Source organism: Mustelus asterias, chromosome 16 (assembly GCF_964213995.1).
Source record: "Mustelus asterias chromosome 16, sMusAst1.hap1.1, whole genome shotgun sequence".
In the NCBI taxonomy this organism is placed as follows: Eukaryota; Metazoa; Chordata; class Chondrichthyes; order Carcharhiniformes; family Triakidae; genus Mustelus; species Mustelus asterias.
This window is the reverse complement of record NC_135816.1, coordinates 47,374,923-47,392,952: the sequence shown is the minus strand read 5'-3', so window position 1 is coordinate 47,392,952 and position 18,030 is coordinate 47,374,923. Positions and strand designations below refer to the sequence as shown.

General features: G+C 40.7%; 1 protein-coding gene across 4 annotated transcripts in view; it reads right to left on the bottom strand.

Moving 5' to 3' along the window:
* Window positions 1-6,655: 6,655 nt before the first annotated feature.
* The window catches only part of rnf44 (ring finger protein 44), a 149,637-nt gene continuing 138,262 nt past the window's right edge, over window positions 6,656-18,030 (bottom strand). For all 4 annotated transcript variants that reach the window (XM_078231043.1, XM_078231044.1, XM_078231045.1 and 1 more), the window contains 2 exons: window positions 16,998-17,097; window positions 6,656-8,066 (listed from right to left, as the gene is read on the bottom strand). In XM_078231043.1, the coding sequence (XP_078087169.1) occupies window positions 8,004-8,066; window positions 16,998-17,097 (163 nt within the window). In that variant the 3' untranslated portion in view covers window positions 6,656-8,003. The remainder of the gene's footprint in view (window positions 8,067-16,997; window positions 17,098-18,030) is intronic.

The following is an 18,030-nucleotide window of genomic DNA, read 5'->3' as shown; positions in this document are numbered from 1 at the left end:
CTCTTTGAGTAAGAACAGGGGAGCTCTACTCATGCCCTGGCCAATACTTGTCCCTTGACCAACATAACCAAAATATCTAATCATAGTGCGCTGATCTTGCTGTCCACAAATTGGCTGCCACATCTGCCTATGTTAGAACATGAATACATTTCAGAAGTAAGTACTAGTATGTTGGCATGCCAGTTTGTGAAAGGTGGTATCATAGTGAAAGTAGTTTTTTTAACTGGCTCATTTTAAAAAAAAGTGACATTCCAGTTAACTTTGTCGCAGACTAAAGTCTAGTTTGCCCAGGCTGAAAGCTTTCACTGTTGCACTGTGGATTGCATCCAGAAACTTGTTTCCCGCTTTGGCACTAAGTTACAATGCAATACATCACAATGTAATATAAATCTACTTTAGGTTAGGTGCTGTTTATTGAATTGACAGATTGTAGCTGGAATGGTGGAGATTGTACAACTTTAATAAGGCTAATGGAGAAACTGAGATCCCCTGCAACAAATAAGACATCTAATTATGATTTACTGAGAACAGGGTACTGAGAGTTTCATATGTGGGATGTTATGGTATTGGGGGATGGAAGAGGTACTACATTGTCATGTTCACTACAAAGCAGAATTCTGCTAACATCCTGTTGCAGTTTAGTGATTTTTGGTACAACTTCTCCTGCTACAAGATTGAACATTGAGTACATGTTTACTTTAAAAATATTATATTTCAGAACAATAGAATTGCAAGCTTATTTAGATTTTTGAGAAGGGAAAGTAACTCCTGAGCTACTGGTATTTCACAAAAAGGAAATGTTAAACAAGTTGGGTTGGGTGAGGATGGAAGGTTTGCTGGTCACATTCTTGTCAACAGATGAGGTGAATGAATGCCAGCTGATGAGAGGAGGACATTTAGTTTAGGGACTCAGTTAGTTGTAATGGGCAGTATACCAGGCCTGTTCTCAAGTGCATGTTAACACTTGAGAAATAGTGTTTTATAATTTGAGTTGATCAGTACTGCATGGAGAAGCAGTAAAAATTATTGTAGTCTACAAATTGCAACTGAAGTGTATATGGGGTCCTAATGTTAGCAGTGTCTCAGTTGATAGCACTATTTTCTCAGTCAGAAGGTTGTATATTCAAGTTCCATTCCATAAACATGAGCACAACAATCAAGGTTGACACTCCAATGCAGAACTCTTGATGCTGCACTGGTCAGAGACGCTGGTTCCAAATGACTATAAAAGATTGTGACACTTTTTATGTAGAGCAGGGTGTTTCCCCCCTTGTGCCTAGGCCAATATTTATCCCTCAACCTGTTTTTAGTGATGTTGATTTCTGGCCTTTGCTGTTTGTGGTAGCTGGTATTGCCACTGGACTGGTAATGATCTGAGGACCTGGGTTTGAATCCCTGGCAGATGGTGAAATCTAATTTCAATAAAGTTCTGGAATTAAAAAGTCTGATAAAATCATTGTTTAAAAACCCATCTGGTTTACTAATGTCCTTTTAGAGGAGAAAATCTGCCATCCTTACCCGATTTTGGCTTACAGGTGATTCCAGACCCACAACAATGACTGAAATGTCCAACAAGCCACTGTTTGGGGCAATTTGGAATGGGCAACAAATATAGCCCCATCATTGATGCCCACAACCCATTATTGAATTTATTAAGTCAGTTCAATACTGACTACAACTAAGTTAGTTTGTCTGCTTTGGAACATCCTGATGTTGTGAAAAATGCTACTCAAATAAATTTTGTTTTGCTATTAGTGTAAGAATTGATGTTTGCAGCTTTGAGATATTTATTCAGATGGCCTATGCTGCCCCTACTGAGTTCTTAGCACCAACTGATGAAAAAAGAGCAAATATTGCAAAAAATGTTTGTTAATGAAGAATTTCATGACTGAATTTGTTTTGCAGAGATTTAGGTGAAGGGTATATCTTAACTGCTGCTGCATAAATGAATCAAGTTCTCTTTCAACTAATGGGAGTTAACACATCTGTCTGTACATTCAACAACTTAAACCTCTCAATGGAATGTAAAAGTAGGGAAGCCTTGCTACAACTGTACAGCGGATTTGTGGAACACAACTTTGAGTATTAGATAGTTTTGATTTCATTCCTAAATATACTTGCATTGGAGGCAGTTCAGGGAAGGTTCACTGGGATGAAGGAGTTGTCTTCTGAGCAAGTTGGACCTATACTCATTGGAGTTTAGTTGAATTAGATGTTTTGATTTGGTGTGAAGAGGTTGAATAGTCCTCCTCGTTTGACTTTCTTTTTATAAGCAATATTTTCATTTCCATATTTAACTGTTTATATGCAGTGATCATGAACCAGTCAGACTGGTTTTCTTGAGTTTAATAGAGGTTAACGTTACTAAAACAATCTAAGCAAAATAAAATACATTCCCATTTTTGCACATGCAGACCCTTGAAGTTTACAAGCACAGCGATGGCTTAGAATGGGGAAGGAAAATTCCAGAGAAATAAAACTCATTTGGGAACTTGGCTGGCTTCAGGTGGAGTTTGCTGGACTTGTGACTTTCCTTTGGTGATCCCAAAAGATGTAGATAAATTAATAAAATTAAAGATGTAGCCATGATTCTACTGAATGGCAGAATGGAGCAGAATGGCTTACTTGCTGTGATGTTGTGGTTTGGCTGTTCTAGAGGCAGTAGTGCTGGGTTGAATTATCTCAAAATGTCTACAGCAAGGGCATTACTAGGCAGTGACAGTCAGCAAATTGTTTGAAGCTTGCACAATGGGCTGCAGAGAGATACCCTAATATCATCAGTGTCTCAGTTGCTTGTCTGCTTACTGCAGAGAAAGCAGAAGTTTAAACATGCCAAGGGTGGGTCTGTCTCACAATCATGAGCCAGTGAATCAAACATGGTCAATACTGGTGTACTTATTGTAATTTAACAGTATCTGGGAATCCTTTCACTCAGCCAATGTCCCATTGTTCAAATGATTGGGTATAATGTATCCCCAGTGTAGATTGAGTTCATGTATAGGAACCCCTTGTTGAATATCCCAGGTGATCACCTTGCTAATAGGGGACAGGATAACTGGCAACCATTGTCCTTGATGGATCTTTGCAGAGTGTCTTCATAATGGACTGGAATGTGGAAGGTTCAGTGATACACAGTATGGCCATACTATCTTTGAGTCTGAACTTTAAAGTAAAGCAATGTGGTTTTCTAGCTATTCGAATATGATTAGACAAAGCATATATTTGTGACAGGTGATCATATTGAAACGTGCAAGAATCCAAGGGAGTTTGACAGGGTCAATGCTCGAGAGGATGTTGTAACTCCTGTGGGGGGAGGGCAATCTAGAACGAGGGGGTCACAGTTTAAACTTACAGGCTCTCCCATTTAAGACCAAGAGGAATTTCCTCTCAGCATTGTTAATCTTTGCAATTCTCTTCCAAAGAGCATGGAGACTTTGTCATTGAATATATTCAAGACTGAGTTAGACAGGTATTTGATCTGCAAGGGAATCGAGGGTTATATAGAGAGAAAAGTGGAGCAAAGGCCTCTGGTCAGCCAGGATTGTATTGAATAGTGGAGTGGGCTCTCCAAATTAGGATTGAAAGTTTTCCTTCACTGAAATAAATTAGACATTTAAGAGGTCATCATCGAAAGTGTTATTTGAATGTCTGTTTTAGAGTTGATGTAGTTAAATGCTGAACAGAGCTCAGGAGGGTCTTGTTTGATCTGTTGACTTTAAGTAGCACAATGCTATGTTTAACCTCTGAGCAAAAAATCCTCTGGTTTAATGGTAATTATTTCAAATTGTTTTAGCTTGATGGCTGTCCCTTTTTAAGGAGCTATTTTAGAAAAAAAATCAAATTTCAGTAGGCTGCCCATATGATTGAGGGGGAAAAAAGCAAAAAACATTTTACAAATACAGATTTGTTCAGTTATGTTTTGATTGAAGCACAGTTATTAAAAACCAGCAAGCCTTGGCGACTTGTAGAAGGGTATTTAGGCCACTGATACTATTCAAGGGTTACAGAAGAATTAGCATATTAGCCTGCTTTTCTAGAAGGGTATGTGACATAAAAAATAGCTAACTGTTTCCTGTCCACAAACAGCTTTAATAATTCATAGTATAAACATATGATCTATCCTGTAAACACAGCATGTTTATCTTTCACAAAGAAACATAGGATCAGAGAATGATGTAACACAGAATGAGGCCATAATTTATGCCAATCTGACTCGGAGCTCTTCAACTCATTCTATGACCCTGCTATAGCCTCCCCACTTCAAATATTCATCCATTTCTCTGCAAGTTACCACTGAATCTGCTTTCTCTCTCAGACAGTACATTCCAGAGCATAGTTTACTTTAAAATATATTTCTTCTTTGTCTCTGGTTCATTTACCATGTCTGGTTAATATTCCTTCTGCCATTGGAAACAATTTCTCATTAATTCTATCAAAACCTCCCTTGATTTTGAACATGACATCACACAAATTTCTTCTAAGCTATTCAGCATCTCTATTCCCCTCCATGTAATTGAAGTTCTTTGTCTCCGCTACCATTCTAGTAAATCTCAACATCTTTCCTAAAATGTGGTACCAAACACCAACAATATTCCAGCTGGGTCTTGACCAGTGTTTCATAAAGCTTTACCAAAACTTATTTGCCTTTGTAGTTGATGCCTATTTTTAAAGGTATAGATCTCATATCCCTTTTAAGTCTGCGCGACTTGTCCTCTTACCTCAGGTGTTGTGTTTGTACTTTCTAAGATCTGTTCCTGCATTTCCTTTAAAATTCTATAATTTAATTTATATAGTCTCTCTTCACACTTCTCTGTACCAACTTTTATGTTTGCCCTTTCATTTGCTAAGCATCTTGCAGGCTATTTTTGAATTTTATATTAAATTGTGCCTTTAAAATAGCCAAAATGCAGGCTAATTATTATGTGATGTTATTTGGTCACCATCAAAAATCTTATGAACTTCTGATAATTACCATTTGTGAACTAATTATCTGGGTATTAGTGGTCAAGTTTCAATTTGTTTCTGATCTTTCTGGGGAAGTATGACAAAACATTGAGTGGACAATATGTTGTGGGGATGGGGGGGATCCTAGCTAACTGGATTTTAAAAAATGCCATGGCAATGGAAAGCAATGAACAAGGAAGCTTCTCAAAATGCAATGGAACTCAAAACACAGCATTGCACTTCTCAAAACCATATGGTCAGATTTCCCAATAGCATCTGGACAAATTAAACATAAGGTCCAAGGACCAGGATAGAATTCAACATACAAACAGAGTCGTATAAATCTAAAACAGCCAAGATAATGGAAAGGTCCTGACTTGGGTCTCTGGTAAAGGTCAAAAGATGTCAAAATTCACTGAAAATAGCCAAGGAATGAGGTCATTACCTAATTCAGCATTGATTAGCTATCTTAATTGGACATGTTACAGGATGACTAATATGACATGGAAAATATTACACTCACATGATACAGTAGGAAACTGGTCCAGAAGGGGGAAAAGTCAGATTTGCCCCTTTTATGTTGCACTATTTGAATTAATAAAATGTCCCTTTGGCTCGTAACATTATGCTTTGGAAGTTAGCATTGTCAGTCTCCCAGAATTGTCAATGTTTAGAAAGGGTTCCTCAGGAGCATGTCAATTTTTGCACAAGGTCACTTAAATGTTTGAAAGCCATTATTGCAAAGAAAACTTTACTCAGCAGTTGAGTATGAAGAGTGCTTCATGCTGATACTGCAGCTGGAACTTTACCACCTTGCCCACCACGGAATTGGAGTGAGCGACTGTCCGATGAAGGAAATCTCCGTTGACCTCGAGTGGGAATTTCCAGTCTTGCCAGAGGATGTAAAATCCCACCCTGTGAGATGTTTTGCAGCAGCAACATTCACTGCCATGAGTGCCTAAAATTCAAATAAATTTGCTGGAAAAAAAATAGCCATTTCAAATTCCATTAGTTTTTCCTGTTCTGGGTACAGGATTGGTTGAGGGTAGGGAACAGAGCCCTTCAATGTATTGGAAAAGAAATGGTAGCTCATTTATAAGTTGGCTTGCTTATATTTGGAAGTTTTTTTTGGTGGGATTTCAGTGCCCAGGGAACAAGGGTTGGTGAAGTATACAGGGAGTTTATCATGTGAGTTTTATATATTAACATTGCATGCAGAAAACAGAAAATGATCATCCAATTATGAAAATGTCAACCCCCAGAAATAAATGTAGCCCTAAAAGCATTAGGAGAAATTTTGCTTACAAATAAAATGTAATGGATACCAGTTTTGAGTTATAGCAATTACTCCAGTAAGTGACAATCGGTTATAACACCTATAAGTGATTAAACACTAGAGAAGTTACTCAACAAAACTGGAGCAAACCCCAATCCAATGTCTTATCCCCTCCACCCATACCTGTGAAATAGAAAATTCATTTGCATCTGAATTTTTTTTTGGTCTGGGGAAGAGAAAGTAATAGTTGCGCTTTCATCTATACACAAAACACTGTAGTAATACGTCTACCTCTCAGCATCGGTTATCTTCCACAACATAGCGTGTCTGGGGGGGGGGGGGTGATGGCAAACAACATGAATCAAACTACTTCCCTTAAGGCTCAGTGTCAGTAAAATGTTTCCTGAAGTTAGAAAATGAAATTCAGCCACAGAACATGGTTATGTTGGTATACATCATACATTTATTAGTGAACAACCCTCTCAAATCAGCCACAACAATAAAAAATGATTGCACTACCTGGTAAAGCATAACTAGCAACTTTCATAAAAAAAGTACAAATCTGTTAAAAATTTCGTCTCTGAAACAATTTGGTTTACAGATGTATAATACATTATAACTAGTTATGTTAAATGCTACAACAATATGATTCAAATGGGATGAAAACACAAAATGTTTAGCATCAGAACCATTTCCTATATATATATTAGCAAATTTCAAATACATACATGGCAAAATGAGGTAACTGTAACTGTGCAAGTACCAAAGCAAAAATCTTCCTAACACAGAACACAGGGCCCTGGCCCCTGGCCAATGGGTCTCCTACAGAGTCCACCGTCCCTCAGGTCAGGACTAATTAAAACAGTAAACAATCCACTATCCCACCACATAAATCATTGGTAAACAATTGGTGGCATCTACAGAGCAATCAACAACCACAAATCCTAAATAATTTAGCTGCTTGGAATAATTTTTGCACCACAAAGGCTGTGAGCTTAGGTATGTGTGCAGTACAGTGCATGGCAGTAATAGCTGAGCACAGATTCCCACCCCCACCCACAGCTGGATAGAGCTAGTCATCACCAGTCCAAGCTGGCTGGACACGCATGCATATGTGCACATTAAATATTTTCCCTCCTCTAATCTTTCACTCAAAACACATTCACGCACTGTTATTCATGCAAACGATACAGGAAATATTTTGGAAGTGGTTAGGATAGTGTGTGCAAAGGCACACAAGAGAACTAGACCAGTGTATGGTACAAATACAAGAAAACATGGATAGGTACATTCAGACATTACACAGATAACATACAGACACGCGCACGCACACGCATACACTTCTCAAACATCCTGCTTCGCTCCATCAGTACAGTATGCTGGAGGGTTTATTGGGCAGAGTACCCCATCGTCTTCCACCTACTGTTTCTTTTCGAGCATATGATGAAATCACAACCCCTCAAATTTCGTGTCAATACTTGGAATGATCATACAAACTATAAAATGTTAATACACATCAAAATACACGCAGGTTAAAATCTTTGGAGTTTGGAACACAATGTTAGTACAACACAACTCCATAACTGTTTCTAAGCGAAGATACTAGGTGTTTGCTGAAGTCATCAAATCGCACGGTGCAAACAGAGGTAACAGGACTCCAGATAAGATCCTAGATTGCTGTTGTTCGAGGGGAAGGCTTAAGGTAACACAGATGAGTGGGTGAACAGTGTGCTCCCCCACGTCACCTAGGTAACGTCTTCAATATTGTGCTGCGGAAATGGCTTTACTCTAAATCTCGGTGAACTTCAGAAGCATCAGCTCGACAGATAGGACATGTACGATTGGTCTGGGTAAAGAAGAAACACTAAGTTAGTTTTGCTATTACAAATGATGCAGCAATTATCCTTCATGGTAGAAGATACCTATAAACTTCAAGAAGATGCTCCATTGATGGCTTTTTGGATGAATACAGAGCTGGGTGTTATCTTCTGCGCACAGATATAGATATTACCCCCATAGGGAATATATAAACTAAGGACATTGGAGGTAAAAAGGTATCTGGCCCTTATAAATTTCATAAAATGAATCAAAGAAAGTGGAAGATAAAATTGGTCACATCTTAAGAGACACTAAGAAAATCAATGGATGCAGGAGTTGTGTCAAAAAATTGAGCAGCAGCAAATGAGACAATTCACAAATTCAATGAAAAAATATACTGGAATCTATAGATGTACAAACTTAACATCAAATCTGGGTTAAAAAATAAAATGCATTATGTGGATGGGATTCTTGCTGCCAGCCAGAACAGAGAATTTGGCGCTCAGCCAAAACTCCATTCACTACAGCAGGACCAGAAAATCCCAGCCGCTGGCGAGGTTGCAGAATTCTGGCCAGTGTTTGGTGATGTCAGTGCAGAAAGAGGTGACACATCTCCAAATAAGATCCCCGATTGTTCAGGTTGGAGTAATACAGTGTGTCTTGTGTCATCCTAGTAAATTTAATTTCTCTAAACTTTGGCCATGCCTCTGACATACACTGATTACTTACAAGATAGAAAGTATGGAAAACAAAGGGAAACTTTTTAAGTGGATAACTTACAGGCTGGGTCAGAGAATGCAAAGTATTAAGGGAATGACCAATGGAATATCACAGGGGGCAATTCTGTAGGATTGGTGCTTTAGGTTTGTAGAATTATTGGTAGCACTCAGTTCTAATCAGATGGTTATAGATTCAAGCCCAATTCAGTGCGCCATTGGCACCCCGTCCACCACTTTCAACATTCACTCCTGACACCACCAAAGCATTGTGGCATGTCTGTGTATCATGTTACAAGATGCACTGTAGCAACTCACCAAGACTCCTTCAACAGCACCTTCCAAACCCATAGCCTCTACCATCTAGAGAAGGACAAGATGCTCAGGGACACCACCACCTTCAAGTTCCCCTCTGAGCCACACACTTTGAATTACATCACCATTCCTAATTGTCCCTGGATCAAAATCCTGGAATTTCCTTCCCAACAGCACTGTGTATGTAACTACGTCGCATGGACCGCAGGGGTTCAAGAAGGCAGCTCACCATCACCTCACCTTGAGGGCATTAGGGGTGGGTAATAAATGCTGACCTCACCAACAAAGCCCACACCCCGTGAAAGAATTAAAAAAAAATACTGCAGGAAAGTTACACTATTGGAGATACTCTCTCTCAGATGAGACAATAAACCAAGGTGCCACGGTCTTCTCCAGTGGACGTAAAAGATCCTCTGTCACTTTTTGAAGATGATGAGAGGTGTTGTCCTCGCCAACATCTATCACTCTGGTTACCAAAAACAAATGATCTGTTCATGTATTTATGGCATCATTTTCTTGTGGGATGTGGCTGTGCACATATTGGTCGCTGCATTCTCTTACAACAGTGCCTTCACCTTTCATGTACTTTGTTGGTTGGCTGTGAGATGCTTTGGGCATGAAAAGCGCTCCATAAATGAATGTTTTCTTCTTCTTTCATTGATGGATTTTGGGACTTGGGAAAAAGGAGGAAGAAATAAACCACTTCACTGATAATGAATTGAGATGGGGAGTGGGGGGGGGGGGGGATAAATTGTTTGGAACAAATGTATCAGACATCTTGGGCTTTTGGACAGACTGAGATACTGCGTGAAAAAGGAGAATTGTCATTCAGTAAATCAAAGCTATGAAACTGGAGAGATGAAATAAATGGTAACAGTATATGAGAAAGGGATTGTCTGAGGTTACAGCGATAAGGACTCATGCAGTCAGCAGTGGTGGACAAAAAACAAAAACAGGATGTAAGGATATACAGCTTGAATGAAAGAGCAAAATGATGAAAGACATTTAAATGTTGATATTCAGAAAGATTTGGATGCCCTCAGACAAGGATCAGAAATCATAGAAGAAATCATAGAAGCCCTACAGTGCAGAAGGAGGCCATTCGGCCCATCGAGTCTGCACCGACCACAATCCCACCCAGGCCCTACCCCCACATATTTACCCGCTAATCCCGCTAACCTACACATCTCAGGACTCTAAGGGGCAATTTTTAACCTGGCCAATCAACCTAACCCGCACATCTTTGGACTGTGGGAGGAAACCGGAGCACCCGGAGGAAACCCACGCAGACACGAGGAGAATGTGCAAACTCCACACAGTGACCCGAGCCGGGAATCGAACCCGGGATCCTGGAGCTGTGAAGCAGCAGTGCTAACCACTGTGCTACCGTTAGAGTTAGCGTTCAGGTACAGGAAGCAATCAGGAAGGGAACTGGCATGTTGGCCTGGGTCCCTGGTGCTGTGAGGCAACAGTGCTAATCACGGTGCCACCGTTAAAGCCAATTTTCAGCCTGACATCTGTCATGTGCGAAATAACAGAATCTATTATAAATGAGGTTATAGCAAGACACTTAGAAAATCTTAATGCAGTCAGGCAGAGTCAACATGGTTTTGTGAAAGGGAAATCATATTTGACTAATTTATTAAGAGTATGTAACAAGCAATGTGGATAAAGGGGAACCTGCAATTGTAGTGCTCTTGGATTTTCAAAAGACATTTGACAAGGTGCCAGAACAAAGTTAACTACACAAAATGGGAGCTCACGTAGGGTGTAATGTACTTGCATGGACAAAGGATTGGGTGGATAACAGGAAAGAGAGTAGAGAAAAATGGGTCATTTTCAGGCTGGCAAGATGTAACCAGTGAAGTACCACAGGGATTAGTGCTGGGGCCTCAACTATTTATAATCTATACCAATGACCTGAATGAAAGGACCAAATATATGGCTGCTAAATTTGATGACACAAAGATAGGTAGAAGAGTAAATTGCCAAGAGCAGGTAATAAATCTACAAAAGGACATAGACAGGTAAAGGAAATGAATAAAAAATTGTCAGGTGGAGTACAATGCACGAAATGTCAACTTGTCTACTTGGCAGAGAAAAAGGTTGGATCTGTATTCATTGGCGTTCAGAAGAATGAGAGTTGATTTTACTGAAACATAGAAGATCCTGAGAGGACATCACAGGGTACTTTTATTTATTTGTTCATGAGCTGTGGGCATCACTGGCAAGACCAGCATTTATTGCACATCACTAATTGCCCTTGCGAAGGTCTCAGTGAACCGCCTTCATGAAACGCTGCAGTCCACATGTCGTAGGAACATCCACAGTGCTGTTTGAAAGGAATGAAGATACAGTTCCAAGTCAGGCTGGTGTGTGACTTGGCGGGGAACATTTAGTGGTGTTCTCATGCTGCCCTTGTTGATAGTAGAGGTCATGGGTTTGCAGGGTGCTGTCAAAGGATCCTTGATGAGTTGCAGAGGTGCATCTTGTAAATGGTACACACTAATGCTATTGTGTCGGTGATGGAGGTAATATCGAAGGAATGGATGGGACGCCAATCAAGTAGGCTGCTTTGCCTGGGATGGTGTCAAACTTCTTGAGTGTTGTTGGAGCTACACTCATGCAGGCATGTGGAGACGTTTCATCACACTGTGTTTTGTAGATTGTGGTCAGGCTTTGGGGAGTCAGGAGGCGAGTTACTCGCTGCAGAATTTCCAACCTCAAACTGACTCTCATAGCCTGAGTGTTTATATGGCTGGCCCAATTCAGTTTCTGATCAATGGTAACCTTCAGGATGTTAATAGTGGGGTACTTAGCAATGGTAATGCCACTTAATGTCAAGGAGAGATGGTTAGATTTTGTCTCGTTTGAGATGGTCATTGTCTGGCACTTGTGTTGTACGAATGGACTTGCCACTTATTAGCCAAGCCTAAATATGGACATGGACTGCTTCACTATCCGAGAAGTTGTGAATGGTGCTGAACATCGTGTAATCATCCATGAACATCCCACTTCTGACCTTATGTTGGAAAGCAGGTCATTATCAAACAGCTGAAAATGGCTGGGCTGAGAAACTCAGCATTTTTCCAGGGTGGAGATAATTGGCCTCCAACAACCACAACCATCTTCCTCTGTGCTAGGAATTCTCTATACTCTGTCAAACATGGGCTTGATATCAAGGATAGTCACTCTCACCTCGAGTTCAACTGAGAATGCGGAAAGGATGCTTTTCCTAGTGGGAAAGACCAGAACTGGAGGAGACAGCTCAAAAAATGAGATGAGAAGAATTTATTTTGTTCAGAAGGTCATGAGTCTGTGAAACTCTCTTTCCTGGAGAGCAGTGGAGGCAGGGCCATTGAATATGTTTAAGGCTGGGTTCGACAGTTTCTTGACTGAGATATAGCGGGGTAGACAGCAAAGTAGAGGTCACAATCAGACCAGCCATGAATTAATCAAATAGCAGAGCAGACCTGATGGGCTGAATGGTCTACTCCAGCTCCTAATTTGTATGTTCTGCTGGTCGTGCAGCAAAGGGTTCACTGGATTTATTACTCTGATGAAATGGTTGTCCTATGATGAGATGTTCATAGGTTGGGCCTATACTCCCTGGTGTTTTGAAGGGTGATCTGACAGAAAGATTCTGAGCAGATTGACAGGTAGACACTGACACATTGTTTCCTCTGGCTACAGAGTCTAGATGTGGAGATGCCAGCATTGGACTGGGGTAAGCACAGTAAGAAGTCTCACAACACAGGGTTAAAGTCCAACAGGTTTATTTGGTAGCACAAGCTTTCGGAGCGCTGCCCCTTCATCAGGTGAGTCTAGTACCAGGGAACATAGAGGGCAATCATTTAAGAGTGAGATGAGAGGAATTTCTTCTTTCAAAAGGCCAGAAATCTTTGGAATTGTGATGCTCATTCATTGAGTACAAGAGCAATAGATTTTAGATACTAAAGGATTCAAAGGATCTGGGAAGAAGTTCAGAGAAGTTGAGTGGAGTTCCAAGATCGACCATGATGGTACCGAGTGGTAGAGCATGTTCAACGGACCCAATGGTCTATTCCTAACTTTTAATGTTCTTACTAATCCCAGAAATTGATAATCAGCTTGTACAAAGAAGTAGATCACGTTCACCTAGAGCATTCTGTAGAGTTTTTAAGACCCATACTGTTGGTAGTATATTCAACTTGGGCAGGAGTTAACAGAAAGGGAGCTTAGTTGATAAACTGCATTGGATTTGCCTGCTATAAGGAATGGCTATCTATACTAAGGATTTTTACACTGCAGACTTCAAGCTTTTCACAGCATCAGGACATCCCAAAATGCTTCACAGGCAACTAAAAAAAGTGTAGTAACTGTTTTTTAATATGCAAAGAAAAGGCAACCAATTTGCAAACAACAAGATCCCACATACATCAAAATGATGGGAAGTGTGTGGAGTTTGTGCATTTTCCCCGTCTCTGCGTGGTTTTCCACTGGATGTTCTGGCTTCCTCCCCACAGTCCAAAGATGTGCAGGTTAGGTGGATTAGCCATGGTAAATGTGGGAGGTTACGGGGATAGGACAGGGGGGGGGGGGGGCGCTGAGTGGGGCACTCTTTGGGTGCAGACTTGATGGGACAAATGGCCTCTTTCTGAACTATAGGGTTTTATGATTTTAAATCTGCTCCTCTTAGTCGTTTCAAATGACAGATAAATACTAGTCTGGAAATATTCCTATTTTTCTTCAAGTACCACTGACAGTTCATTTACATCCACTTCAATAGGCAGAGGGCCTTGATTTAATATCTAATCTGAAAGGGACCAACTCCAACATGCAAGATTCACTTAGAACTGCATTGAAGTGTCAACCTATATTAGGTGCTCACATCCTGTAGGGGGACTTCAAACCATAAATGTCTAATTCCACAGCAAAAGCACTACAGACAAGAGTCAAATCAACACAAGATCTCAGAAGAAATATAGATCAACTGAATCCCAGAGAGATGTCCAATATCCATACAAACTCTTGGACACGGTTACATGGATTTTGTTCAGAAAAGATGAATGCATAGTTCAAATTAGAACTTGCCCACACAGAGGACAGTGAACATGTGGAATGCCCTATTCGGAGACAATGCAATAAAAAAAACACTGGAAATTTCAAAAGGGATAGGAATACGTTTTTGGCAGACAGGGCTATTTTAAATTACATGGGATAATGTACGAATGGAAAGTTGGTGACCGAGGATCAATTCGTGAGGATTGTTGGAAGTGGCCGTTTCCAGACCTGTGGAATGCTATATTTGACATTGGTCATATGATATGGGATAGGGTTGTTAAATGTAATGACTAATGTGTCATGGGTAGCTGTGGCCTTCTGAAGTTACTTGTTATGTCTTTTGGAGTTAGGGAAAAATCTCCCAAAGTCTTTTCTTTTCTTTCCTCCCAACCCCCACCTAGAACCATTATTGGTGATCGGAGAGGCTGATACACAACAGTCACACTATCTACACGCTGAGCTCCGTGGTCTTCTCCTTCTTCTAATTGTATTCAGGGCAGGATGTTACCAGGTATGATCCCTGATCTGTGCTGAGTTCGTAGAGCTCAACTGCAGGGGCAGATGATGAGTGTATGCAAAATAAATTACAGTACGAAGTCTCACAACACCAGGTTAAAGTCCAACAGGTTTATTTGGTAGCACAAGCTTTCGGAGCGTTGCCCCTTCATCAGGCGAGTGGGAGTTGTGTTCACAAACAGGGCATATATAGACACAAACTCAATTTGCAAGATAATGGTTGGAATGTGAGTCTTTACAGGTAATCAAGTCTCAAGGTACAGACAATGTGAGTGGAGAGAGGGTTAAGCACAGGTTAGAGAGATGTGTATTGTCTCCAGCCAGGACAGTTAGTGAGATTTTGCAAGCCCAGGCAAGTCGTGGGGGTTATAGATAGTGTGACATGAACCCAAGATCCCGGTTGAGGCCGTCCTCATGTGTACGGAACTTGGCTATCAGTTTCTACTCAGCGATTCTGCGTTGTCGTGTGTCGTGAAGGCCGCCATGGAGAACGCTTACCCAAAGATCAGAGGCTGAATGCCCGTGACTGCTGAAGTGTCCCCCAACAGGAAGAAAACACTCCTGGACTTGCAAAATCTCACTAACTGTCCTGCCTGGGGACAATACACATCTCTTTAACCTGTGCTTAACCCTCTCTCCACTCACATTGTCTGTACCTTTAAGACTTGATTACCTGTAAAGACTCGCATTCCAACCATTATCTTGTAAATTGAGTTTGTGTCTTTATATGCCCTGTTTGTGAACACAACTCCCACTCACCTGATGAAGGGACAGTGCTCTGAAAGTTTGTGCTACCAAATAAACCTCTTGGACTTTAACCTGGCATTGAGAGACTTCTTACTGTGCTTACCCCAGTCTCCATATCAAAATAAATTAACAAGAGCTCTGTCTTCTCGGTGCTATTCAATAACCCCAGCTGGAGAGAGCCTGAATGAAATCTGATAAGGGCAGTTCAGATGCACCATTCCCTCCCCAGGGCTCATCGGAACCATTTCCCTGCTAAATTTTGACGAGTTCAAATGAAGAATGTCCCCTTGGATAGGTGAATGCTGTCCTTAATGCCAAGTCACAGAATGAATCAATGCCTTCAGGAAAGGCGGGGGAATGCTTTGAGAATCTATATTTTAGGAAGCAACTAGAGTTGCTGAACTGTATGCAAAAGAGTAAAGAAAATCGGAAGTAGCATCTTTATAATAATTGGTTAATATGAAAAGAGTTGGCACAGTTAAAACAATTGTGTATTTATAAACTGTACAGTGCTTCAGCCTCAGTTACAGCATAGGCACATTCCTCACTATATCGAAGTGTTTGTACGGAAACAGAAAACTATAATAGAAATAGGATATGAAAAAACAGGCTTTTGTATGTAAAATAGTTATTCACCATTACAGACAAACAGTGCCAGCAGGGATTTAAAACATAGGAATGCCAATTAACAGGAACCATGCATCTTCCATGGGCTTGTTCACAAGGTACCTGCCTATGCAACTCCAGTACTACACACATTTATTTTTGACCACCAGACTAGTACTTTCCCTCAAAAGGTTGGAGGGGGGGGGGAATTGTTTGTCCAGCAATTGCCAATATTCAACAGAAACAGAATTGTGATGGTCAGTACTCATCTTGTCTCATCTTCTCTCACTCACTGTCTATAGAACAATGAGCTTGTAGAGTTACAAGGTTGTGATTCAATTAAATGGTTCTAATGACATGAGAAACCACAAGAGAGTATCATTGGATTTGTGAAACTGAATTGCAGCTTTAAATTTACTGGCAGCTATTTGATATTCTCTGGAACATAAAACAAGATAGGTTCTCCCTCTATTAATTAGTAACTGCACCATACAGATTAAAAAGATCCCAAGTTTGATGCCTAGTCCGAGTCACAAAGGAGAATTTTTTTAAAATGATCACCCGTGGTTCTGAAAAACCCTGCTGGATGTAACCTATGTATGTAGACCTCGGATGAGGGTATGTTTCAATGAGTCATGATTCAAGTCAAATCCCCTCCATGCTAATAGTCAAATAGCACACCATTTGGGTGGGATACTGACATGAAAGATCAATGTCTATGGAGCTCGGCTCCAGCAGAACATCAACATATTTAGATTGGCAGACGAAAACAAACAATTTCTAACTGTGGAGTGAATTAAGGCATCATGTTCAGATAGTTTGAAAATAGATCAAATGTTTTTCTGTCAATGTGTTAACAACTGCTATGATGACTCTATACAGTCTGCTGAGTATCTTGCTGTACTTTCTCCAATTCACGAAAGTCTATTTCTAGCAGACAGTTATTACTGCATAAATGCAAGAATCATATGAAATCAATCATTGAACTCTGCGTCCATAGCAAACAGATTTCTTACCTTCAGCCATTTATCAACACATTTTGCGTGGAACTCATGGTTGCAGGGTAAGACTCTAAGTAGCTGCCTCGACTCAAAATCGCTAAAGCACACTACACACCTAGGCAGAACAGAGAATGAATGTGCTGTTAAATATACTTATATTAAACGGAACCACCAAGTATCACAATGCATACGAAGAGCTGTAAATCAAAGATAGTTTCACAAAAGCTGCCTCTCAAACATAACTTACTTTTTTTTGGTTGATGTTTGCACTCATAATTTGGGATAGCTATGCTAAGAAATGAAGCATCTTAACCCCCCACTCTACCTCAATAATACATATTAACCCCCATCTCATAACGCCATTCTCAGTGTGAATTTATCTACCCGTATGGCTTCTCCAAATTAAGTTGGCGATTTAGCGGCTGAAATTCTGTTCTGGTGAACTGGGAGCATGAGCATATTTGTGCTGATACATTCCAGAAGTGGAGGTGGGGTTAGTCTCCCTGGGTTTCTATTTGTATACTGTTGGTGTGCACGAGATGGGAGTACGTTTCTTAGACAGAATCTGGAGGTTCATCTCCTTTGAGCTGCATCAATACTTCTTGGTGTCTGAAAATTGTGATGGCCTCCTTCTGCTGTGCATCGTCGCCGAGGTGAGCCAGGAGTTTGACAATTTCTAAGCATGAGGGGGAACAGCTCCCAATTTCTGACAGGGAACTAACGCAACTGGGCCGCATGTTTCCCTCAGACAGCTGCATATTGACACGAGATGGTTTCCCCAGCTTTACACACTGCACTGTTCTTACTAATGCTAACAGAAGATAACCAAATTCATTCATCGCACGCCCTTGACATTGGCGGCAAGTCAGTCACAGAAGAATGGCGGCAGCCAGGACGCACTCCCACAATAGGCAGCCCATGTTGTACACTCGTGCACTGCTTTCTAGGGAATCACAGTGGCCAGCTGCCTCGCTATGACGGGTTACAGCGAACCATTTCTTTAAACCTCGAAAGGTCATTCTAATTTTCTGTTGTACTGCCAGCAGAA